At 43.8% G+C, this 19873-nt stretch overlaps 1 protein-coding gene across 2 annotated transcripts in view; it reads left to right on the top strand.

The window, feature by feature from the left end:
• The window catches only part of BORCS5 (BLOC-1 related complex subunit 5), a 108750-nt gene continuing 88877 nt past the window's right edge, over positions 1-19873 (top strand). The window contains exons 1-2 of one of the 2 annotated variants that reach the window (XM_033222834.1): positions 1-186; positions 4167-4310. In XM_033222834.1, coding sequence (XP_033078725.1) covers position 186; positions 4167-4310 — 145 coding nt within the window. In that variant the 5' untranslated portion in view covers positions 1-185. Of the gene's footprint in view, positions 572-4166; positions 4311-19873 lie in introns of both variants that reach the window. The other variant, XM_033222833.1, reaches the window with a different exon arrangement.

Here is a 19873-nt window from a genome sequence, read left to right as displayed (position 1 = left end):
TTCGGCAGTTCTGGCTGCAAGGAGGTCAGGCCCTTTAAGGTGGCGTCGCCCTAAGTCGCAGGACCGGGTCTCTCCGCCCCTCCCTCGGGCCGGGGGCGGGGCCTCCTAACCCGGAACTGACGGTCGGGCGTAGCCGGCACCGCCCATCTGCATCCCGGAAGGAGCGAGCTTGCGGCGCGTGAACCAGTGAGTGAAAGCGGCGCCGCCCGCCGGCCGCAGGTGCGGCAAAGCCAGTGTCATCTGCCGGTTCTCTTAGGGCTCCCGGCAAGGAGGGCGAGCCGCGTGCATTCGCGCCGCGCCTCCTTGCGTTTCTGTTCCCCAAATAGGGCCTCTCCTCCCGCCGCCCAGGCCCCTGCGTGGGCTGGACGCGTCAGCCCCACACATTAGCCTCGCTGCGCCGCCCAGACTCTGCCTTGCCTCCCCGTCCCGGTCCCTGGCCCCTGCCCTGTCGCCCGCCGCTGGAGCGGTGACCGCCCGGCCCGCCGTTCTTCTGCTGCTACCGCTGCCGGCATCATGGGCAGTGAGCAGAGCTCCGAGGCTGAGAGCCGACCCAACGATCTGAACTCCTCAGGTCGGTGTCCTAACCCACCCCCCTCCAGCCCGCTCTGTCTGCTTGCAGAGCGGGCTGTCTCCCAGACTAGTGGGGTCTGGGACTGCGGACGGGAACGCACAGAAAAAGCCCTCACCATGTTACTAGGAAAAAAAAAGTCACCATCTGTCCTGGCCTCAATTCCCCTGATGGAAGTGCCTGTGACTGCAAGCTAAGCCAGCGTGGGCGCCGGTGCCCATTCTTTATTTTCAAAACAGCCGTTTCTCCCAGCTACAGCCTACTGTTTAAAAGACGACCTAATTAATTTTTGGCTCTAGTGCTCATGGCTGATGTAGTGAGATTTGGTTCACACAGTGGATGGATTATAGGACCTCTAAGAACAGGCTCTTTCTTAAAAACGGGTGGTAGAGGTTCCGTTTCTGAAGGGATATGTGATAGGTGTCCACTTACTTTGAACCCTTGAGTGCAGAGGTCTCCAGAAATAGCTTTTTCTTCTCAGAAGGTGTGTTGGTCCCTTTTCTAATCTTATACAGGTTGACCAGACAGCAGGTTCTGGTGTTTTCTGTTGTTGTTCCCTGTCCATGATTTTTGGATTCCTCTAAGCGTTTGAGACAAGAATGGGAGGATTATTGTGTTTGCGATACAGTGAGTGTTCAATACGTAAAACGGCTGACGTTTAATTGAGGACCATTTGCTGCTTTTTTTATTACCCACGCAGGCCAGGACAGCTGGGAGTGCTTTGGTTAAGCTCTGGGGTTGCTAATGCAAATTAGTTAATCCGGGTCCTAAAAAGAGTCCCCGATTTTAGAAGTTCTCTGTTCTTGATAGGATTTGTAATTCATAAATAGGCAAGCTAATATATCTAAGGGTGTTTCACTTTGAAATGTGACCTTCAAGACTAGTTCAGACCTACATTCTGGGGGACTGGATTGGGGCAGCTTTCAATGGTGGGCAGCATCTACTAGCTTTGCTACGTTTTTCTATTTCCTTGGAAGGCCCAGAGTGTCATATTTGTTGTAAGAAATACAATAATTGTGACATCTGACATTCTTGCCTCTATGGCAGGGCAGAAACATATTTTGAGGGGAAGCGGTGTGGCATCTTTTTAATATGCTTACTTGCCCATGAACCAACAGCATTTGCGCATTTCCGGTGTTAGAATTTGCCTATTCCCCTGTGCCAAGTACTTTACATGCATTTACATAGAATTTTTGCAGTAATCCCATTTTACAGATAAGGTTGTAGAGGCTAGCTGGAATGTTTCCAACTCCCCTTTCCTCTGGCATCTGGGGAAGGAGGAATCACAATTTATAGCAGGAAAGATTTCTGGCATGGCTTTTGTAAAATGTTAGGTAAATTACCAAAACAGGTAAAGAAATATTTCTTGAAAAGAAAGAAAAGCAGCAGAGATTTTTCTAAAAAAGGGAATGCCAAGCTTCCGGAGACGAGCTTCTAGGAGACAGAGCAGTTCTATGATATCCCTGGATTAACCTTTGAGATATGACTACAGTGAGCCTGGGAATATTACCTTCTAGAGCATAAAACACTTTAAAGATTCATTCATGCCCCAGTCTGGAAGATATTTGGGGGAGAGGATGATTTCTTGGTCCAGGGAGTCCTTTATAATATGAATCTCTTCCCTCCAAATGGATTACTTTCTCCCAAGGAACCTGAATTGATCTCCCGCTTTGTCCTCCAAATTTCTGATTTTTGCCTCAGCCTAGAATGGACTTACTGGCTATTTTTGCCCTGGACTAATGCTATAATTTTAAGAATGAAGGGGCTGAAGTCCTAGCTACTCAGGAGGCGCAGGTGGGAGGATTGCTGGAATCCAGGAGTTTAAATAATAAACTTTTTTTTGGGGTGGGGGCAGAGTCTCACCGTTGCCTAGGCTGGAGTGCAGTGGCATGATCCTGGCTCACTGCAACCTCTGCCTCCCGGGTTCAAGCAATTTTCATGCCTCAGCCTCCTGAGTGGCTGGGATTACAGGGACCTCACACCTGGACAATTTTTGCATTTTTAGTAGAGATAAGGTTTAACCATGTTGGACAGGCTGATCTCTAACTCCTGACCTCAAGTGATCCACCTGCCTTGGCCTCCCAAAGTGCTGGGATTACAGGAGTGAGCCACCGTGCCCAGCCACCTTGACTTAAAAAAAAAAAAAAAAAAAGGAGGCTGAAGCCTCTGGAATAGGCCAGTCATTTGGGGGTTGAGACCAGGGTTTCTTCCTGGACTTACTAAACATAGCTGGCTTGATGTGGTCGGGTGGATAGACAGCTTTGCAACTCCAGTGTCGCAGAGATGGGCCTTGTGTACCAGTAACTTAGAGACCTCTAATTCCTTTCCTAACTTTCTAGCACTGCTGACTTTGGGCAAGTCACAGTTAAATTTTGTACCCTTTATTTCTCATTTTAGAAATAGGGATATATATATATATCAAGATATCAGGATAATTAAGGAAGGAGAAAATGAAAACAGTCTGCCTATACTTTTATGTGCTGAAAAAGAAAACGTTTAGTTACGAAAGAAGTTTATTCATGTTCTATAATCCTGTAATGGGCCAGGCACGGTGGCTCACACCCGTAATCCCAGCACTTTGGGAGGCCAAGGCGGGTGGATCACGAGGTCAGGAGTTAGAGACCAGCCTGGCCAATCTGGTGAAACCCCACCTCTACTAAAAATACAAAAATTAGCCGGGTGTGGTGGCATGTGCCTATAGTCCCAGCTACTCAGGAAGCTGAGGCAGGAGAATTACTTGAACCCAGGAGGCGGAGGTTGCAGTAAGCGGAGATTGCACCACTGTACTCCAGCCTGGCAATAGAGTGAGGCTCTGCATCAAAATAAAATAAATTCCTGTAATGTCTGAGGGTTTTCGTTGTTGTTATTTTGTTTTGTTTTTTGAGACTGTTGTTCTCTCACCCATGCAGTGGTGTGATCATGGCTCACTGCGGTCTTGACCTCCTGGGCTCAAGTGATCCATCTCAGCTTCCTGAGGCGCTGGGACTATAGTGTGCACCACCACATCTGACTAATTAAAATAGACAGGGTCTCACTATGGTTGGTCTTGAACTCCTGGACACTGGTGATCCTCCTACCTCAGCCTCTCAAAGTGCTGAGATTACAGGCATGAGCCACCACGCCCAGCCTGAGGTGGTTTTTTTTCGTTTTTTTTTTTTTTGAGACAGAGTCTTACTCTGTTGCCCAGGCTCGAGTGCAGTGGCACGATCTTACCACACCCCAACCTCTGCCTCTTGGGCTCAAATGATTCTCCTGCCTCAGCCTCCTCAGTAGCTGGGATTATAGGGACCCGCCACCATGCCCTGTTAATTTTTGGCCAGGCTGGTCTCAAACTCCTCACCTCAGGTGATCTGCCCGCCTCGGCCTCCCAAAGTGCTAAGATCACAGGCATGAGCCACCGTGCCTGGCTCCAGCCTGAGTTTTTAAAAATACTATAGAAAATAGTTTCTATAATTCCTTCCCACCACCCCAACCCCAACTGCAAGATAGCTACATTGTATAAAATTATTCTTTTTAATCACTACACCAAAAACTGCCTTGGTGAGGCAGAGGTGCCTAACTAATACGCATCTCCTAAGCAGTGTAACTTTATTTTCAGTGACTCTCTCACCAGCCAAGCATAGAGCCAAGATGGATGATATTGTGGTTGTAGCTCAGGGCTCCCAGGCCTCACGGAACGTCAGCAACGATCCCGATGTCATCAAGTTGCAAGAGATTCCAACCTTCCAGCCCCTTTTGAAAGGTAAAGGATTGCATTTTGTTTTATCTGAACTTGCTGGAGAGATTTGTGTAGCCCTACTACTTTCTTTCTACGTATCCATTTATTTTGCTCTCTCATCTCCTTTAGGTCTTTGCTTAAATGGCGTCTTCTCAGTGAAGTCTTTGATTTCCCTAATTAAAATTGCAGACCCTTTCCCCTACCTGTGTTTCTCTATAGCCCTTAATTATCATTGACCTATTGCAAATATGTTTACTGTCTATATTTCTCTGGTAGAATGTGAGCTCCATGATGGCAGGTATTTCCTCTTTTGCTCACTATTGAATTCCCAGCAGTTGAAATAGAACCTGGTATAAGATAGGGACTGGGTAAGTGAATGAATGAGGTCGAAAATGGCCCTTTCCTGTTATATTCCCATGAAAAGATTTTCATTCTTATTTGTGATCCGGACAGTGGGTGGACTAGTTCAGATCCGTAGAGAAAATCTGCATCACTACTGATACACTTGTAATTAATCCTGGTGGCTGTTTTATGTGAGAGTGTGTGTTTGAAAAGAGAGATTACCCACCCAGTTAGCATATATTGTGGTAGTTACCTTTTGACACCAAGGCCACAACTTTATTATTTTCGTGTCTCCATTAAGTAGTGGAGATGATTTTATATTAACTGGTGTTTCTGCTGTAAGAGTCCTTTAGTTCCCTCCTCCCTCACCCCTACTAAAGATTAGGAAATAATGAACATAAGGCCCTGGTTTACTTAACTTGGTATAATACAATGTAAAACATCTTACATTTACATAGCTATTTGTGTTAAGATATCCCTCCTCATACACATATCATCCCTTTAATTCTCACATGATTAAACGTGTTTCAATGATTGGGGTGAGATCAGGCAGCTGGCATATAGAGAGGTTGAACTTGAACCTTCTTCATTGATGTCAAATCCCATGTTACACTGTTCCACACTATTTAAAAAACAAAAACAAATGGTGCTCTATAGATGATCCATATATTGTCTTATTCTTACCAGTGCTTCATCTGTTTCATAGATAAGGAAATACAGGCTTTCAATTTCTACCCTACAGGCCTTAGGGTTAGACTTTGGTAAACATTCTTTTATGTAAAATAACACTATATATATATATATATATATTTTTTTTTTTTTGAAACAGAGTTTTCGCTCTTGTCCCCCAGGCTGGAGTGCAATGGCGTGATCTTGGCTCACTGCAACCTCCGCCTCCCAGGTTCAAGCGATTCCCCTGTCTCGGCCTCCTGAAGTAGCTGGGATTACAGACGCCTGCCACCATGCCAAGCTAAAATTTTTTTTTTTTTTTTAGTTGAGATGGGGTTTCACCATGTTGGTCAGGCTAGTCTTGAACTACTGACCTCAGGTAATCCACCCACCTCGGCCTCCCAAAGTGCTGGGATTACAGGCGTGAGCCCCCTTGCCTGGCCTACTCATCTTCTTAGTTTTCATGATTTTGAGGAATAATGTGATTCTCTAAAGAAGCTGACAATAGTAGGGCATGGTGGCTCACACCTGTAATTCCAGCACTTTGGGAGGCTGAGGCAGGAGGATCACTTGAGTCCAAGAGTTCAAGACCAGCCTGGGCAATACAGTGAAACTCTGTCTTGACAGATAATACAAAAAATTAGCTAGGCATGGTGGCACATGTCTGTCGCCCTAGCTACTTGGGAAGCTGGTGGAGGAGGATCGTTTGAGCCCAGGAGGTCAAGGGTGCAGTGAGCAGTAGTCATGTCAGTACACTTCAGCCTAGGTGACAGAGTGAGATCCTGTCTCAAAAAAAAAAAGTCTGCTGAGCATGGTGGCTCATGCCTATAATCCTAGCAGTTTGGGAGGCTGAGGTGGGTGGATCACCTGAGGTCAGGAGATCGAGACCATACTGGCCAACATGGTGAAATTCCGTTTCTACTAAAAGTACAAAAAATTAGCCGGGCATGGTGGCGCGTGCCTGTAATCCCAGCTACTCAGGAGGCTGAGGCAGGAGAATTGCTAGAACCGGGAGATGGAGGTTGCAGTGAACTGAGATTGTGCCGTTGCATTCCAGCTTGGGCAACAAGAGTGAAACTCCATCTCAGAGGAAAAAAAAACACAAACCCACAAAAATTTGCATATAACTTTCAGCTTACGCAAAACTTGACTACTAATCGCCTTCTGTTTGCTAGAGGCCTTACTGATAGCAGAAACAGTTGATTAACACATCTTTTGTGTTATATGTATTATATACTGTATTATTACAATCAAGTAAAGTAGACAAAAGAAAATGTATGAAGCAAATTATAAGGAAGGCCAGGTGCAGTGGCTCATGCCTGTAATCCCAGTGCTTTGGGAGGCCGAGGAGGATGGCTCACTTCCGGTCAGGAATTTGAGATCAGCCTGGCCACCATGCTGACACACCATCTCCACTGAAAATACAAAACTTAGTTGGGTGTGGTGGCGTGCAGCTGTAGTCCCAGCTACTTGGGAGGCTGAGGCACAAGAATCGCTTGAACCCGGGAGGCAGAGGTTGCAGTGAGTCAAGATCATGCCACTGCGCTCCAGCCTGGGTGACAGAGTGAGACTCGGTCTCAAAAAAAAAAAAAAAAAGAAAATTAAAAGGAAGAGAAAGAGAAAGTATATTAACTATTCATTGAGTGGAAGTGGATCATCAGAAAGATCTTCATCATTGTCTTCACATTGAGTAGGCCGAGAAGGAGGAAAAGGAGGGGTTAGTTTTGCTGTCTTAGGGGTGGCAGAGGCAGAAGAAAATCCACATATAAGTGGACCCATGTGGTTCAGACCCATGTTGTTGTTCAAGGGTTAACTGTAATTCATCTTATGATAATCACTAGTAGAGGAAATATGTAGGAGAAGACTTTGTGTTAAGGGAAGCTAACCTCAGATTTGAAGTCATCACTGAGGGCTGGGCATGGTGGCTCACACCTATAATCCTAGCACTTTGGAAGGCCGAGGCGGTTGGATCACCTGAGCACAGGAGTTTAAAACTAGCCTGGCCAACATGGCAAAACACTGTCTCTACAAAAAATACAAAACTTAGCTGGGCATGGTGGTGGGCACCTGTAATTCCAGCTACTCAGGAGGCTGAGGTGGGAGTATCACTTGAGCCCAAGAGGTGGAGCTTGCAGTGAGCCAACATTGCATCACTGCACTCCAATCTGGGCGACAGAGCAAGACTGTCTCAAATAAATCATCATCGAGTGCCCTAAAAGTGAATAATTAATGTGATGCAGTTAATGCAATGCAACTGGACCTGGTTTCATTGATAAATGAGTTTTAACTGGGACTTTGCCACCAACATTATGTTGTTTGGCTTTGTTTTTCCACCTCTTTGAGACTTGGTTATTAAGAACATTGAGAATAGGTGTAGGAAGGAGGAAGGCTAGTAAGGAGCAGGTTACAGGAAGAGGTTATCTGGGATTTGGTTAAGGAAGGTAGAGATGAGATCATGGCTCACTGCAGCCTCAACCTCCTGGGCTCAAGTGATCCTCCCACCTCAGCTTCCAGAGTAGCTGGGACTACAGTGTGCACCACCACACCTGGCTAATTAAAATATATATATATTTTTTTGTAGAAACAGGGTGTCACTATGTTGCCCATGTTGGTCTCGAGCTCCTGGACTCCAGTGCTCCTCCTACCTTAGCCTCCCAAAGCGCTGAGACTACAGGCCTGAGCCACCATGCCTGGCCCAAGTTTTAAAAAATACTATAGAAAATAGTTTCTATAATTCATCCCCTCCCTGCACCCCCACTTGATGAGAATGGCATGAATCTAGAAATGACAACACGTGGCTGTGGCCAGACTACAGCAAGCAAAAACCCAGTGAGCATTTAAGGCAAGGCTCATGTTTCACTTGTGAAGACGAAACATCTTGGGCCGTGATTAGGAAAGATAGGCAAAGCGGGTGGGAATGATCAGTGTAATTATGATAATAGTATCTTATCCTCCATGCTTCTACATAATAGCTATTGTTCTTTCCGTTTTTATAGATTAAAATATTGAGGCCTAGAGAGCTTAAATTAATTGCTTGAAGTCACATGGCTGTAAGTGATAGCACATTTTAAGATTGCATCAGGGCATAGAATGAGACTTCGTTTCCAATTCTAGCAAAGCCCATTATAGAAATCACTAGGATATACAGGAACTAGCGTGGTGGGTATGAGGTTGTTTGGGTTTTTAGGTGCAGCATTTGTTGCAGAGCCTCCTGCTTTGACATTGTTCTGCCTGATAATTAAAAGCCCTGCCCTCTGCCTCCTGGGCTGCTGCAGGGGCCACGCATCACTGTCGCCTTTATACTCTGATCTCTTTTCCCCCTTTCCTGCTTTCAGGATGAGGCCGTTCCTCAAAATAGTAAAAAGGCCACACAGTGAAGGCTGTACCCCCCAGGTTTGATTTCAGAAAGCTTTTATTCAACTTAATGACAGTTTATTCTTTCAAAACAATATATTCAAGTATTACACAGAGTTCACTATTGTTTCATAATGTCATATGATGTAATGCTAATGCTGGTGGGTGATCTGCTGAGGCAGTGGCTGGGCGAGTTTGGGGCTATTTGTATGACTGAGGTAATGTTTGCATTTTTAATAAGCAAGCAGATTCTTTCTTTGGCCTTAACCCTTTTGCATAAACATACCAGAGTATAATTTATGCTCCATAATCCAAATATCTGTTCCTTTTTTTGATCAAAGGGATTTCTGTTTTTCATAGCAATGTCTGAATTAGTAATTTATTTTGACATGTAAAGCATTTTATAGGAAATTAAAGATTAGAAAATGAGAAAGTAGCCACAAATGGCTGTGACAGAACACAAAGACAAAATAGTAGATTTGATGTAAGTTAGCAAGATTCTAAGAAGTTAACAAACCCTGTATAGATTTCTTACTTGAAATTCAACCACTTATATTTTTTAATGAATCCTGCTCTATTGTATGTCATTCTATAGAAAGGAAGTATTTGCAAAAGTAATATTGTTGGTTTTATATATAAAAGTTACAAAAATAATTATTCTGTTGACTCTTAGTAGATGAATACATGCATATGTACACACATACGTGCATGTGACATTCTTTGCAACTGAGCTATCATTTTTGTTACTGACCTTGGGTACAACGTAAGAGATTGTCTTGCTGCCTAAGGAAGAGACTGTCTTTGTTAGTAACAAGGATGATCAAACATATACAGTGTAGATACTGAAATGATACTAAGCAACTTTGTTGGGAGTTTGGTGTTTGGTTATTAAGAACATGATGCATGTGAAGTAGATTTTGATAATTAAAAAGAGCCTGGGGCTTTTCATAGTGGAGCGAAATCTCATGAACAGCAGTGAAAGCTTTCAAATCACACGGAGCATTGAGAATTAGAGCTTGAAAATGTAGCTAGGGGAGAATGAAGCAATGGAAAAAGGGCAATAAGGAGAACATGATGGAGCTAGGTTTCAAATGACCAGTTTCTTCACATTCTTCTATCATCTGGACAAATAAAAGTCTTTGCATTCATCAGATGTCTGCCTCTACCAGCTGTCAGACCTTATCATTGCATTGGAAAATGGCAGCCAAAGGAGGGGACAAGAGAATGGATCTTAATCAGAGCCACAGTCTTCTCTGGATGGCTTAAAGGTCATCTCTAAACCCAGGGGTAATCCTAAGTATATTTTCCCCCAAATACCATATCGGAAAGATTGATGACTTATTCCTGATTACAGATTTGTATTTGTAATAGCTCTTCAGTTAAGCTTTGAAACATGGCTAATCAGAGAAGTGTGAGTTGTGTGTAAAAACAAAAACAAGAATAAACATAGCTGTTTACCAGCATTGGGTTAGCCTTACTCAGAAGAGGGGGAAGTACCAGGTGAATGGTTGCTTTCAACCGATTGAGAAAGTGAAACTGTCTCACCAGAACACCCTCATTTTTCCCCTCACTCCCATAAATCTGTGTGCCTGCATCCATTCTTGTTTCTTTCCATCAAATCTCAGGGTATCCATGTCTTTCTCTGAAACTCAATGCCATTCTGTTTCACTCTTTTCATTTGCTGGGACTTTGCTCCTGACTTTTTTTTTTTTTTGGTCTAGCAACCAGCTTAGTGGACCTCTTTCCTCTTGTTTGAATATATAGCTTTTCCCATCTTAAAAAGATAAACACTTCCTTTTGATTTAGTTGCCTTCCTGGCTACCGTGCTTTCTCTTTTCTCATTTCTGCTGCTAAACTTACTGACTCCATGGCCGCTACATGCTGTCCCTGCATCCTTGATACCTCTGCCATTTGGAAGTTCCCCTGGATAGGCTCTCATATATATAATTTCATCCATATTTGCTGCTTTGGAGGATTACTAGTGTTTTCTTTTCATGCTTGAAGTTATTTCTGAGTTCACATCCTCCTCCTCTTTTCCATATTTAACACAGATTTCTATCCCACTTGTTAAAACTCCCTTCCTTTAGCTTGTGATACCTCCCCATCCAGTGGTATTCTGTTTTTTTTTTTTTTTTTTTTAATCTACTCATTAGTCTCTGTTCCTCTCTGCACAGCATTTTGCCTAGTGTTCTTTTGGAAAAACTAAGATTCTAAGGAGCTTTAAGTATTCTGAAATATAGACATCAAGATGATCGTAAGTCTCTGTCATCAACTTCAACTTTTTTTTCTTTTCCTTTCTTCTTTTTTTTTTGAGATGGGATCTTGATCTGTCATCCAAGCTGGAGTGAAGTGGCATGATCATAGTTCCCTGCAGCCTTGACCTCCCAGGTACAAGTGATCTTCCCACCTCAGCCTCCCAAGGAGCTGGGACCACAGATGCGGCACACCTGGCTAATTTTTTTTTTTTTTTTTTTTTAATTTAGAGATGGGGTGTCACTTTGTTGTCCAAGCTGGTCTCAAGCTCCTGGGCTCAAGCAAACCTCCCACCCTGGCCTCCCAGAACACTGAGATTATAGGTGTGAGCCACTGCACCTGGCCAGCTTCAACTTCTTGTTCTGTTTGTCCAATGTCTTGTTCTGTTTGTCCATATAGTCACTTTAAATTCAGCATGCTCCATCTTCCACTTGTGTATTATGTATTTATTCATTTTATTTATTCAACAAATACTGAATCTTCTTAGGTGAGTAATGTGCACTTGAAAAGAATGTGTTCTGTAGTTAATGGGTGTAGTGTTCTATAAATATCAATTAGGTCAAGAAATGGTGATCGTCAAATCTTGTCTGTCTATATTGATTTATTTCATTAATTTGATCACTTAATGAAAGGTATTCAAATATCCAGCCATTTTTGTTAATTTGTCTATTCCGTTTATTCCATTGGTTTCTACTTTGTATGCTTTGAAAGTCTGTTATTAGGCATATATGCATTAATGATTATTATATTGATCCATCTTTATGAAAATGTCCTATCGATGTGTTATTACCCCTGTCTTGTAGTCTAATTTGTCTTGTATCAGTATAGCCACTCCAGCTTTCTTATACTTAGTATTTACATAGTATACATTTTACTATTCTTTACTTATTATTATTGATGTCTTTATATTTAAAGGGCATCTCTTGTGGACAGCATATAGTAGGGTCTTGGTTTTATATCTAGGCTGATAGTCTGCCTTTTAATTAGTGTATAACTTGATATGGTTGGATTTAGGTCTCCTATTTTGCTCTTCATTTTCTTTCTTTTCCTTTTTTTTTTTTTTTTCCTTTTTTTGAGACAGCGTCTGGATCTGTCGCCCAGGCTGGAGTGCAGTGGCGTGATCTCAGCTCACTACCGGCTCCACCTCCCGGATTCTCGCCATTCTCCTGCCTCAGCCTCCCAAGTAGCTGGGACTACAGGTGCCCGCCACCACGCCTGGCTAATTTTGTATTTTTAGTAGAGACGGGGTTTCACCGTGTTAGGCAGGATGGCCTTGATCTCCTGACCTTGTGATCCACCCACGTTGGCCTCCCAAAGTGCTGGGATTACAGGCATGAGCCACCGCGCCTGGCCTTTCTCTTCATTTTCTATTTGTGCTGTGTGCTTTTGGTTACTTTCTTTTTTTTTTTTTTTTTTTTTTTGAGACAAAGTCTCGCTCTGTTGCCCAGCCTGGAGTGTAGTGGCTGGATCTCAGCTCACTGCAAGCTCCGCCTCCCGGGTTTACGCCCTTTTCCTGCCTCAGCCTCCCGAGTAGCTGGGATTACAGGCACCCGCCACCTCGCCTGGCTAGTTTTTTGTATTTTTTAGTAGAGACGGGGTTTCACCGTGTTAGCCAGGATGGTCTCGATCTCCTGACCTCGTGATCTGCCCGTCTCAGCCTCCCAAAGTGCTGGGATTACAGGCATGAGCTGCCACGCCCAGCCTTGGTTACTTTCATACTCCTTTCCTCCTTCCTTTGGAACAATTGCAGTTTTTTTTTTTTAGTACATATTCCATTTTAGTTTCTTGTTTGGCTTTTTAAGTTATACTCCTTTGCGTTATTTTTTAGTGGTTGCTCTTGAGGTTACAATATAGTCTTCATTTATCATAGTTCATTTAGAATTACTATTGTATCACTTCATGTAAAATGTAGGAACCTTTCAATGGTGTAGTTTCATTCACCTCCCCAACTTTTTTTTTTTTTTTTTTAAAGAAAAAGTCTTGCTCTGTGGCCTAGGAGGGAGTATACTGGCACAATCTCAGCTCATTACAACCTCTGCCTCTCTAGTTCAAGTGATTCTTGTGCCTCAGCCTCCCGAATAGCTGGAACTACAGGTGTATGTCACTATGCCTAATTTTTTTATTTTTAGTAGAGATGGGGTTTCTCCATGTTGGTCAGGCTGGTCTTGAACTCCTGACCTCGGGTGGATCTGCCTGCCTCGGCCTCCAAAAAGGCTGGGATTGCAGGCATGAGCCACCATGCTTGGCCCACCTTCACTTCTTTGTGCTATTGCTTTCATGTATATTGCATCTACATATGTTAGAAATCTCATAGTGGTTTTACACACACAGACACACACACACACACGTTTTTGTTTTAAACAATAATATATCTTTTGAAGAGATTAAGAGAAGAAAATAACTATATATAGAATGTGATGTTTACCCACATAGTTAACGTTTCCAGAATTCCTAATCCCTTTCTCCAGTTTCTATTTGATGTCATTTATTTTTAGTTGAAAGGATTTCTTTTAGCATATCTTGCAGTATAGGTCAGCTGGAAAAAAGTCCTGTTTTTATCTATCTGAACATTTTGTTTGCCCACTTTTGTTATAAAGTCGTTTTTTTGGTGTAATTACCAAGTTTTTGAAGAGATATTGTGAGACTCCATGAAATCTCATTTTTTAATCTACCTTTATTTCATTAGTTATAATATCTATTGATGATTCTTGCTTGAATTAATTATGCTGTGATGGCTACCAAATAACTGTTTTCTAATTTTTTCATTCCTTCTACATGTATTAGTTTATATTCTACTGGAAGGAATAGGTTTCTCATCTCCCCGTTTATTTATTCAAATCAATGTGGAACAGTCAACTCCTATTTTATCCAGTGAGTTGTACGTAATCTGTTATTATCATTATTTCTTTTCAATCTCATAATGTTCCAAAATTGGCCAGTGACAGCATCTTCAGTCTAACTTACTGTGTCCTTTTAACATATTCCCCTTATTCTTTGAAAATGTCTTTCTTTTCTGGCACAATATAATGTTCCAGACTTACCTTGTTCTTCCATGGCCCCAGCTCTAGAATCAGGCATTTCTTAAAGGAACCCTGGTTCTTTTAATGGAGGGTCATATTTAGAATCCATTTCCAGACCTTCTCAGAAGATTTAGCTAGGGAATCCATAGATATACACCCACACATTTATACCTATGTTTATTTTTATATGTTCATATATTTGGCAACACGATCTTGCCCTTTCACCCTGGCTGGAGTGCAGTGGCACAGTCACAGCTCACTGCAGCTTTGACCTCCTAGGCTCAAGGAATCCTCCTACCTCAGCCTCCCAAGTAGCTGGGACAAGGTGCGTGCCACCAAGCCCAGCTAATCTTTTTGTATTTTTTGTAGAGATAGGGTTTCCCATTGTTGCCTAGGCTAGTCTCAAACTCCTGGGTGCAAGCGATCCATCAGCCTCAGCCTCCCAAAGTGTTGGGATTACAGGCGTGAGCCACCATGCCTGGCGTATAGTTTCTTTTTTTTTTTTTGAGACGGAGTCTTGCTCTGCCACCCAGGCTGGAGTGCAGTGGCCGGATCTCAGCTCACTGCAAGCTCCGCCTCCCGGGTTTACGCCATTCTCCTGCCTCAGCCTCCCGAGTAGCTGGGACTACAGGCGCCCGCCTCGTCGCCCGGCTAGTTTTTTGTATTTTTTAAGTAGAGACAGGGTTTCACCGTATTAGCCAGGATGGTCTCGATCTCCTGACCTCGTGATCCGCCCGTCTCGGCCTCCCAAAGTGCTGGGATTACAGGCTTGAGCCACCGTGCCCGGCCACCTGGCGTATATTTTCTATATATTGAAAATAAGTTCACACTAATGTGTTCTCTATGTTCTTTGATCCACAGGTTTGTACTTTTTATCAAATACTTTGGTCATTATGTCGTCCAATATTTTTCTGCTCCCACCACCTGCTTTTTGTGGGACTCCAGTTCTATGTTAGACCACTTGATATTTTCTCACAGGTCACTGACACACCTTTCAATTTTTATTTTTAGTTTTTTCCTTTCTGTCCTTACTTTGGATAATTTTTACTGCTGTGTTTCAATGTTCAGTGGTCTTTTTTTCTGTCATGTCTGTACTGCTTTTAATCTCATCCAAGGTGTTTTTAATTTCAGATGCTGTATTTTTCAGCTTTAGATGTCTCCCCCTTAACTGTCTTTGATCTCTCTGCTTATCATGCTTATGTTTTCCTCTACTTTTTGAACATATGAGTACTTTTTTTTTTATTATTTTTATTTTTTTTTTTGAGGCGGAGTTTCACTCTTGTTGCCCAGGCTGGAGTGCAATGGCACAATCTCGGCTCACCGCAACCTCTGCCTCCCAGGTTCAAGCAATTCTCCTGCCTCAGCCTCCCTAGTAGCTGGGATTATAGGCATGTGCCACCAGGCCCAGCTAATTTTGTATTTTTAGTAGAGACGGGGTTTCTCCATGTTGGTCAGGCTGGTCTCGAACTCCCGACCTCAGGTGATCCACCCGCCTCGGCCTCCCAAAGTGCTGGGATTACAGGCGTGAGTCACTGTGCCCGGCCTGAGTACTTTTATTTTATTTTATTTTTGAGAGGGAGTTTCGCCCTTGTCACCCAGGCTGGAGTGCAGTGGCACAATCGCAGCTCACTGTAACCTCTGCCTCCGGGGTTCAAGCAATTCTCGTGCCTTAGTCTCCTGAGTAGCTGGGATTGTAGCCACCCACCGTCACACCCAGCTAATTTCTGTACTTTTAGTAGAGACGGGGTTTCGCCATATTGGCCAGGCTGGTCTCGAACTCCTGATCTCAGGTGATCCACCTGCCTGAGCCTCCTAAAGTGCTGGGATTAGAGTGCATTTATTTTAAAATTTACTTTACTAAATTTTTTTTTCTTTTAGAGACAGGACCTCAGTCTGTTGCCCAGGCTAGAGAGCAGTGGTATCACCATGGCTCACTGCAGCCTCAACCCCCCTGGGCTCAAGCAATCCACCTGCTTCAGGCCATGAAAGTGTTGGGATTACAGGCATGCACCACCACACCTGGCCTGGATTTTGTTTTACTCCTTTAAGGACACCAGACTTTATTCTGGCATATGCATACGGTTAAGTTACTTGTAGTCATTGGGACGCTTCCCATGCTTTCTTTTAAATATCATTAGGGCTCATCTAATGCAGTCTTTGCCTAGTTTAATTTAGCCTCACTACTAAGGTGAAATCCTTCTGAATACTCTACCTGTTGCCTTGTGTACTGTGAAGTCTCTCCACTGTGACTAGTGGGAACATGAGCTCTTCGGAAAATGTTTGGCCTCCTGCTTCCCTCTAGCTGTTCCTCCAGCCTCTGGAATTTCACCTTACACATTTGCAGATGATGTTTTCAGAGATTTAAGGGTACCCTGTGCAGATCTCAAGGCTGCCCCCTTCTCTCCCATATTCTGCTGTGTAAATCTTACTCACTTTAGTTTCTGCAAACTTTGCTCTTTCTCTAACTCAGTGAGGCTGCTAGCCTTTTTTTTTTTTTTTTGGATGCGGAATCTTGCTCTGTCGCCCAGGCTGGAGTGCAGTGGCGCTATCTTGGCTCACTGCAAGCTCTGCCTCCTGGGTTCACGCCATTCTCCTGCCTCAGCCTCCTAAGTAGCTGGGACTATAGGCGCCCGCCACCACTCCTGGCTCATTTTTTTGTATTTTTAGTAGAAATGGGGTTTCACCGTGTTAGCCAGGATGGTCTTGATCTCCTGACCTCGTGATGTGCCTGCCTCAGCCTCCCAAAGTTCTGGGATTACAGGCGTGAGCCACCGTGCCCGGCCGGCTGCTAGGCTTTTTTTGATGTCCATCCTGCTATGGACTGAATGATTTTGTCTCCCTCCAATTCACAGGTTGAAATTGTAATCCCCAGCATGCTGTATTAGGAGATGGGGCCTTGGGAAGTGATTTGGTCATGAGGGTGGAGCCCTCATGTCTTGGGAGTCACACCTTTACACGAAGACGGGGACGGAGGTTGCTTCCTCCCTCTGTTCTTAGCCATGTGAGGACACAAGGAGAAGACAGCCATTTGCAAACCAGGAAGAGTGCCCTCACCAAATACCAAATCTGCCAGCACCTAAGTCTTGTACTTCCCAACCTCCAGAACTGTGAGAAATAAATGTATATTGTTTAAGCCATCCAGTTTATGATACTCTTGTTGTAGCAGCCTGTACTGACCAAGACACCTCCTTGGTCTGCCTCTTGGAAACTGCCTTTAGGTAATAAGCTGGGAAAATGGTAGGGCTTGTTTTCCTTCTATCAGGGATCAAAGTCCTGTGCTGCCTGTTATACAATATCAGAAATTAGTGTTTCTGTATTTTTGTCTGGTTTTCTAGTTGTTTATTACATAACTGCATAATAGCAGTTAATCCTTCATAGGCAGAAGCAGAAATCCTTTAAAAAATGCTTTTTAATCCATATTTTTTGTCTGATACCACTTTTTCCATTTTAAGAGCCTCCTGCCAGCAGCCTTTAATTGGTCATTCATTTCTGCAACATATTGATAAACACCTGCTACGTGCCTGATGTGGTCAGACAGTGCAGATACAAAAAATAGAAGACATAGTTGCTGCCCTTTAGGACCTTATTGTTTTGTGAGTGATTTAGACAGGTAAGTACTCATAATATTATCATATTAGTAATGCTGGCCACATGTCCCAAAGAGCAGATAAACATGGAAGAGATAATTATTAATTCGGCCTGGGAATTTGGGGCAGGCTTCCCAGAGGAAGTGACATTGAGCTGAGCTTTGAGGGATGAATGGCAGGTAGCCACATAGAGAAGGCAGAGTCGCAGAGGGTATTCTCTTTTTTTTTTTTTTTTTTTTTTTTTTGAGAAGTCTCACTCTGTCACCCAGGCTGGAGTGCAGTGGTGCAATCTCGGCTCACTGCAAGCTCCGCCTTCTGAGTTCACGCCATTCTCCTGCCTCAACCTCCCGAGTAGCTGGGACTGCAGGCGCCCGCCACCATGTCCGGCTAATTTTTTTTGTATTTTTAGTAGAGATGGGGTTTCACTGTGTTAGCCAGGATGGTCTCCATCTCCTGACCTCGTGATCCGCCTGCCTCAGCCTCCAAAATGCTGGGATTACAGGCTGACCCTCTGCACCCAGCCGAGGGTATTCTTAGTTTAAAAGTCTTCTATACATATTTTAAAACATATAATTAAAAGATACTGGCCAGTCACAGTGGCTCATACCTCTAATTCCAGCACTTTGGGAGGCCGAGGTGGCAGGATTACTTGAGCCCAGGAGTTTGAGACCAGCCTGAACAACATGGTGAGACTGTTTGTACTATAAAAAAAAAAAAAAAAAAGAGTTTAGCTGGCTGTGGTGGTGCACACCTGTACTCTCAGCTACTTGGGAGGCTGAGCTGGTTGAGCTGTTTTCATAGCACTGTACTCCAGCCTGGGCGGCAGAATGAGACCCTGTCTCAAAAAAAAAAAAAAGATGCCAAAAAGAATTCTTAACCAGGTTGGGCATGGTAGTTCATGCCTGTAATCCCAGCACTTTAGGAGGCTGAAGTGGGTGGATCACTTGAGGTCAGGAGTTTATGAGACCAGCGTGGCCAACATGGTGAAACCCCGTCTCCGCTACAAACAAAAAAATTAGCCGGGCATGGTGGCGCACAGCTGTAATCGGCTACTGGGGAGGCTGAGGTGGGACGATCACTTGAAAGCAGGAGGCGGAGGTTGCAGTGAGCTGAGATTGCATCACTGCATCCAGCCTGGGTGACAGAGTGAGACTGTCTCAAAAAAAAAAAAAAAAAAAATTATTAACCAAGTTTGTATTTGGGATATACTACTTTGATTTTCTTTTTTTTTTTTTTTTTTTTGCGCTGGAGTGGCTGGAGTGCAGTGGTGCCATCTTGGCTCACTGTAACCTCTGCCTCCTGGGTTCAACCAGTGCTCCTGACTCAGCATTCTGAGTAGCTGGGATTACAGGTGCCTGCCACCATGCCCGGCTAATTTTTGTATTTTTTTGTAGAGACGACGTTTTACCATGTTGGCCAGGCTGGTCTCGAATTCCTGACCTCAGGTGATCCGCCTGCCTCGGCCTCCGAAAGTGCTGGGATTACAGGCGTGAGCCACTGTGCCCAGCCTGTAGAGGAATCTTAAAACTGTCACAGTTGGCCTGGTGCAGTGGCTCATGCCTGTGATCATAGCACTTTGGAAAGGTGAGGCAGGAGGATTGCTTGAGGCCAGGAGTTTGAGACCAGCCTGGACAACATAGACCTCATTTCTACAAAAAAAATTGGAAATTAGCTGGGCATGGTGGCATGTGCTGGTAGTCCTATAGTCCCAGGTACTTAGAAGGCTGAGATGGGAAGCTCTCTTGATTCCAGGAGTTTGAGGCTACAGTGAGCTCCAGTCATACCATGGCACTCCAGCATGGGCAACAGAGTGAGACCCTGTCTCTGAAACAAGAGCAACAACACAGTCATAGGTATTTAATAATGTTTAAATATTTTTTCCACCAACATTCAGTTTCACAGAAAGCCAGTGAAATGCAAAGTGACATGTTAAAAAATGAGTTTGGATAGATAATAATTTGCTTCTACAAACTGGTGAAAATCATCAGCAAAAGTTAGTAACCATGTTTTTTTTTTTTTTTTTTTTTTTGAGACGGAGTCCAGCCCAGGCTGGAGTGTCATGGCGTAATCTCAGCTCACTGCAACCTCCGCCTCCTGGGTTCAAGTGATTCTCCTGCCTCAGCCTCCTGAGTAGCTGGCATTATAGGTGCCCACCACCACACCCAGCTAATTTTTGTATTTTTAGTGGAGACGGGGTTTCACCATGTTGGCCAGGCTGGTCTCAAACTCCTGACCTCATGATCCGTCCACCTCAGCCTCACAAAGTGCTGGGATTACAGGTATGAGCTACCACATCTGGTCTGTAATCCTGTTTCTAAACATTTTTTAGCAGTGTATGAAAGTGTCAGTAAGTAAATATTTA

This window comes from Trachypithecus francoisi, unplaced genomic scaffold (genome assembly GCF_009764315.1).
Source record: "Trachypithecus francoisi isolate TF-2019V2 unplaced genomic scaffold, Tfra_2.0 Lachesis_group11, whole genome shotgun sequence".
In the NCBI taxonomy this organism is placed as follows: domain Eukaryota; kingdom Metazoa; phylum Chordata; class Mammalia; order Primates; family Cercopithecidae; genus Trachypithecus; species Trachypithecus francoisi.
This window is presented reverse-complemented; position numbering and strand designations above follow the sequence as displayed.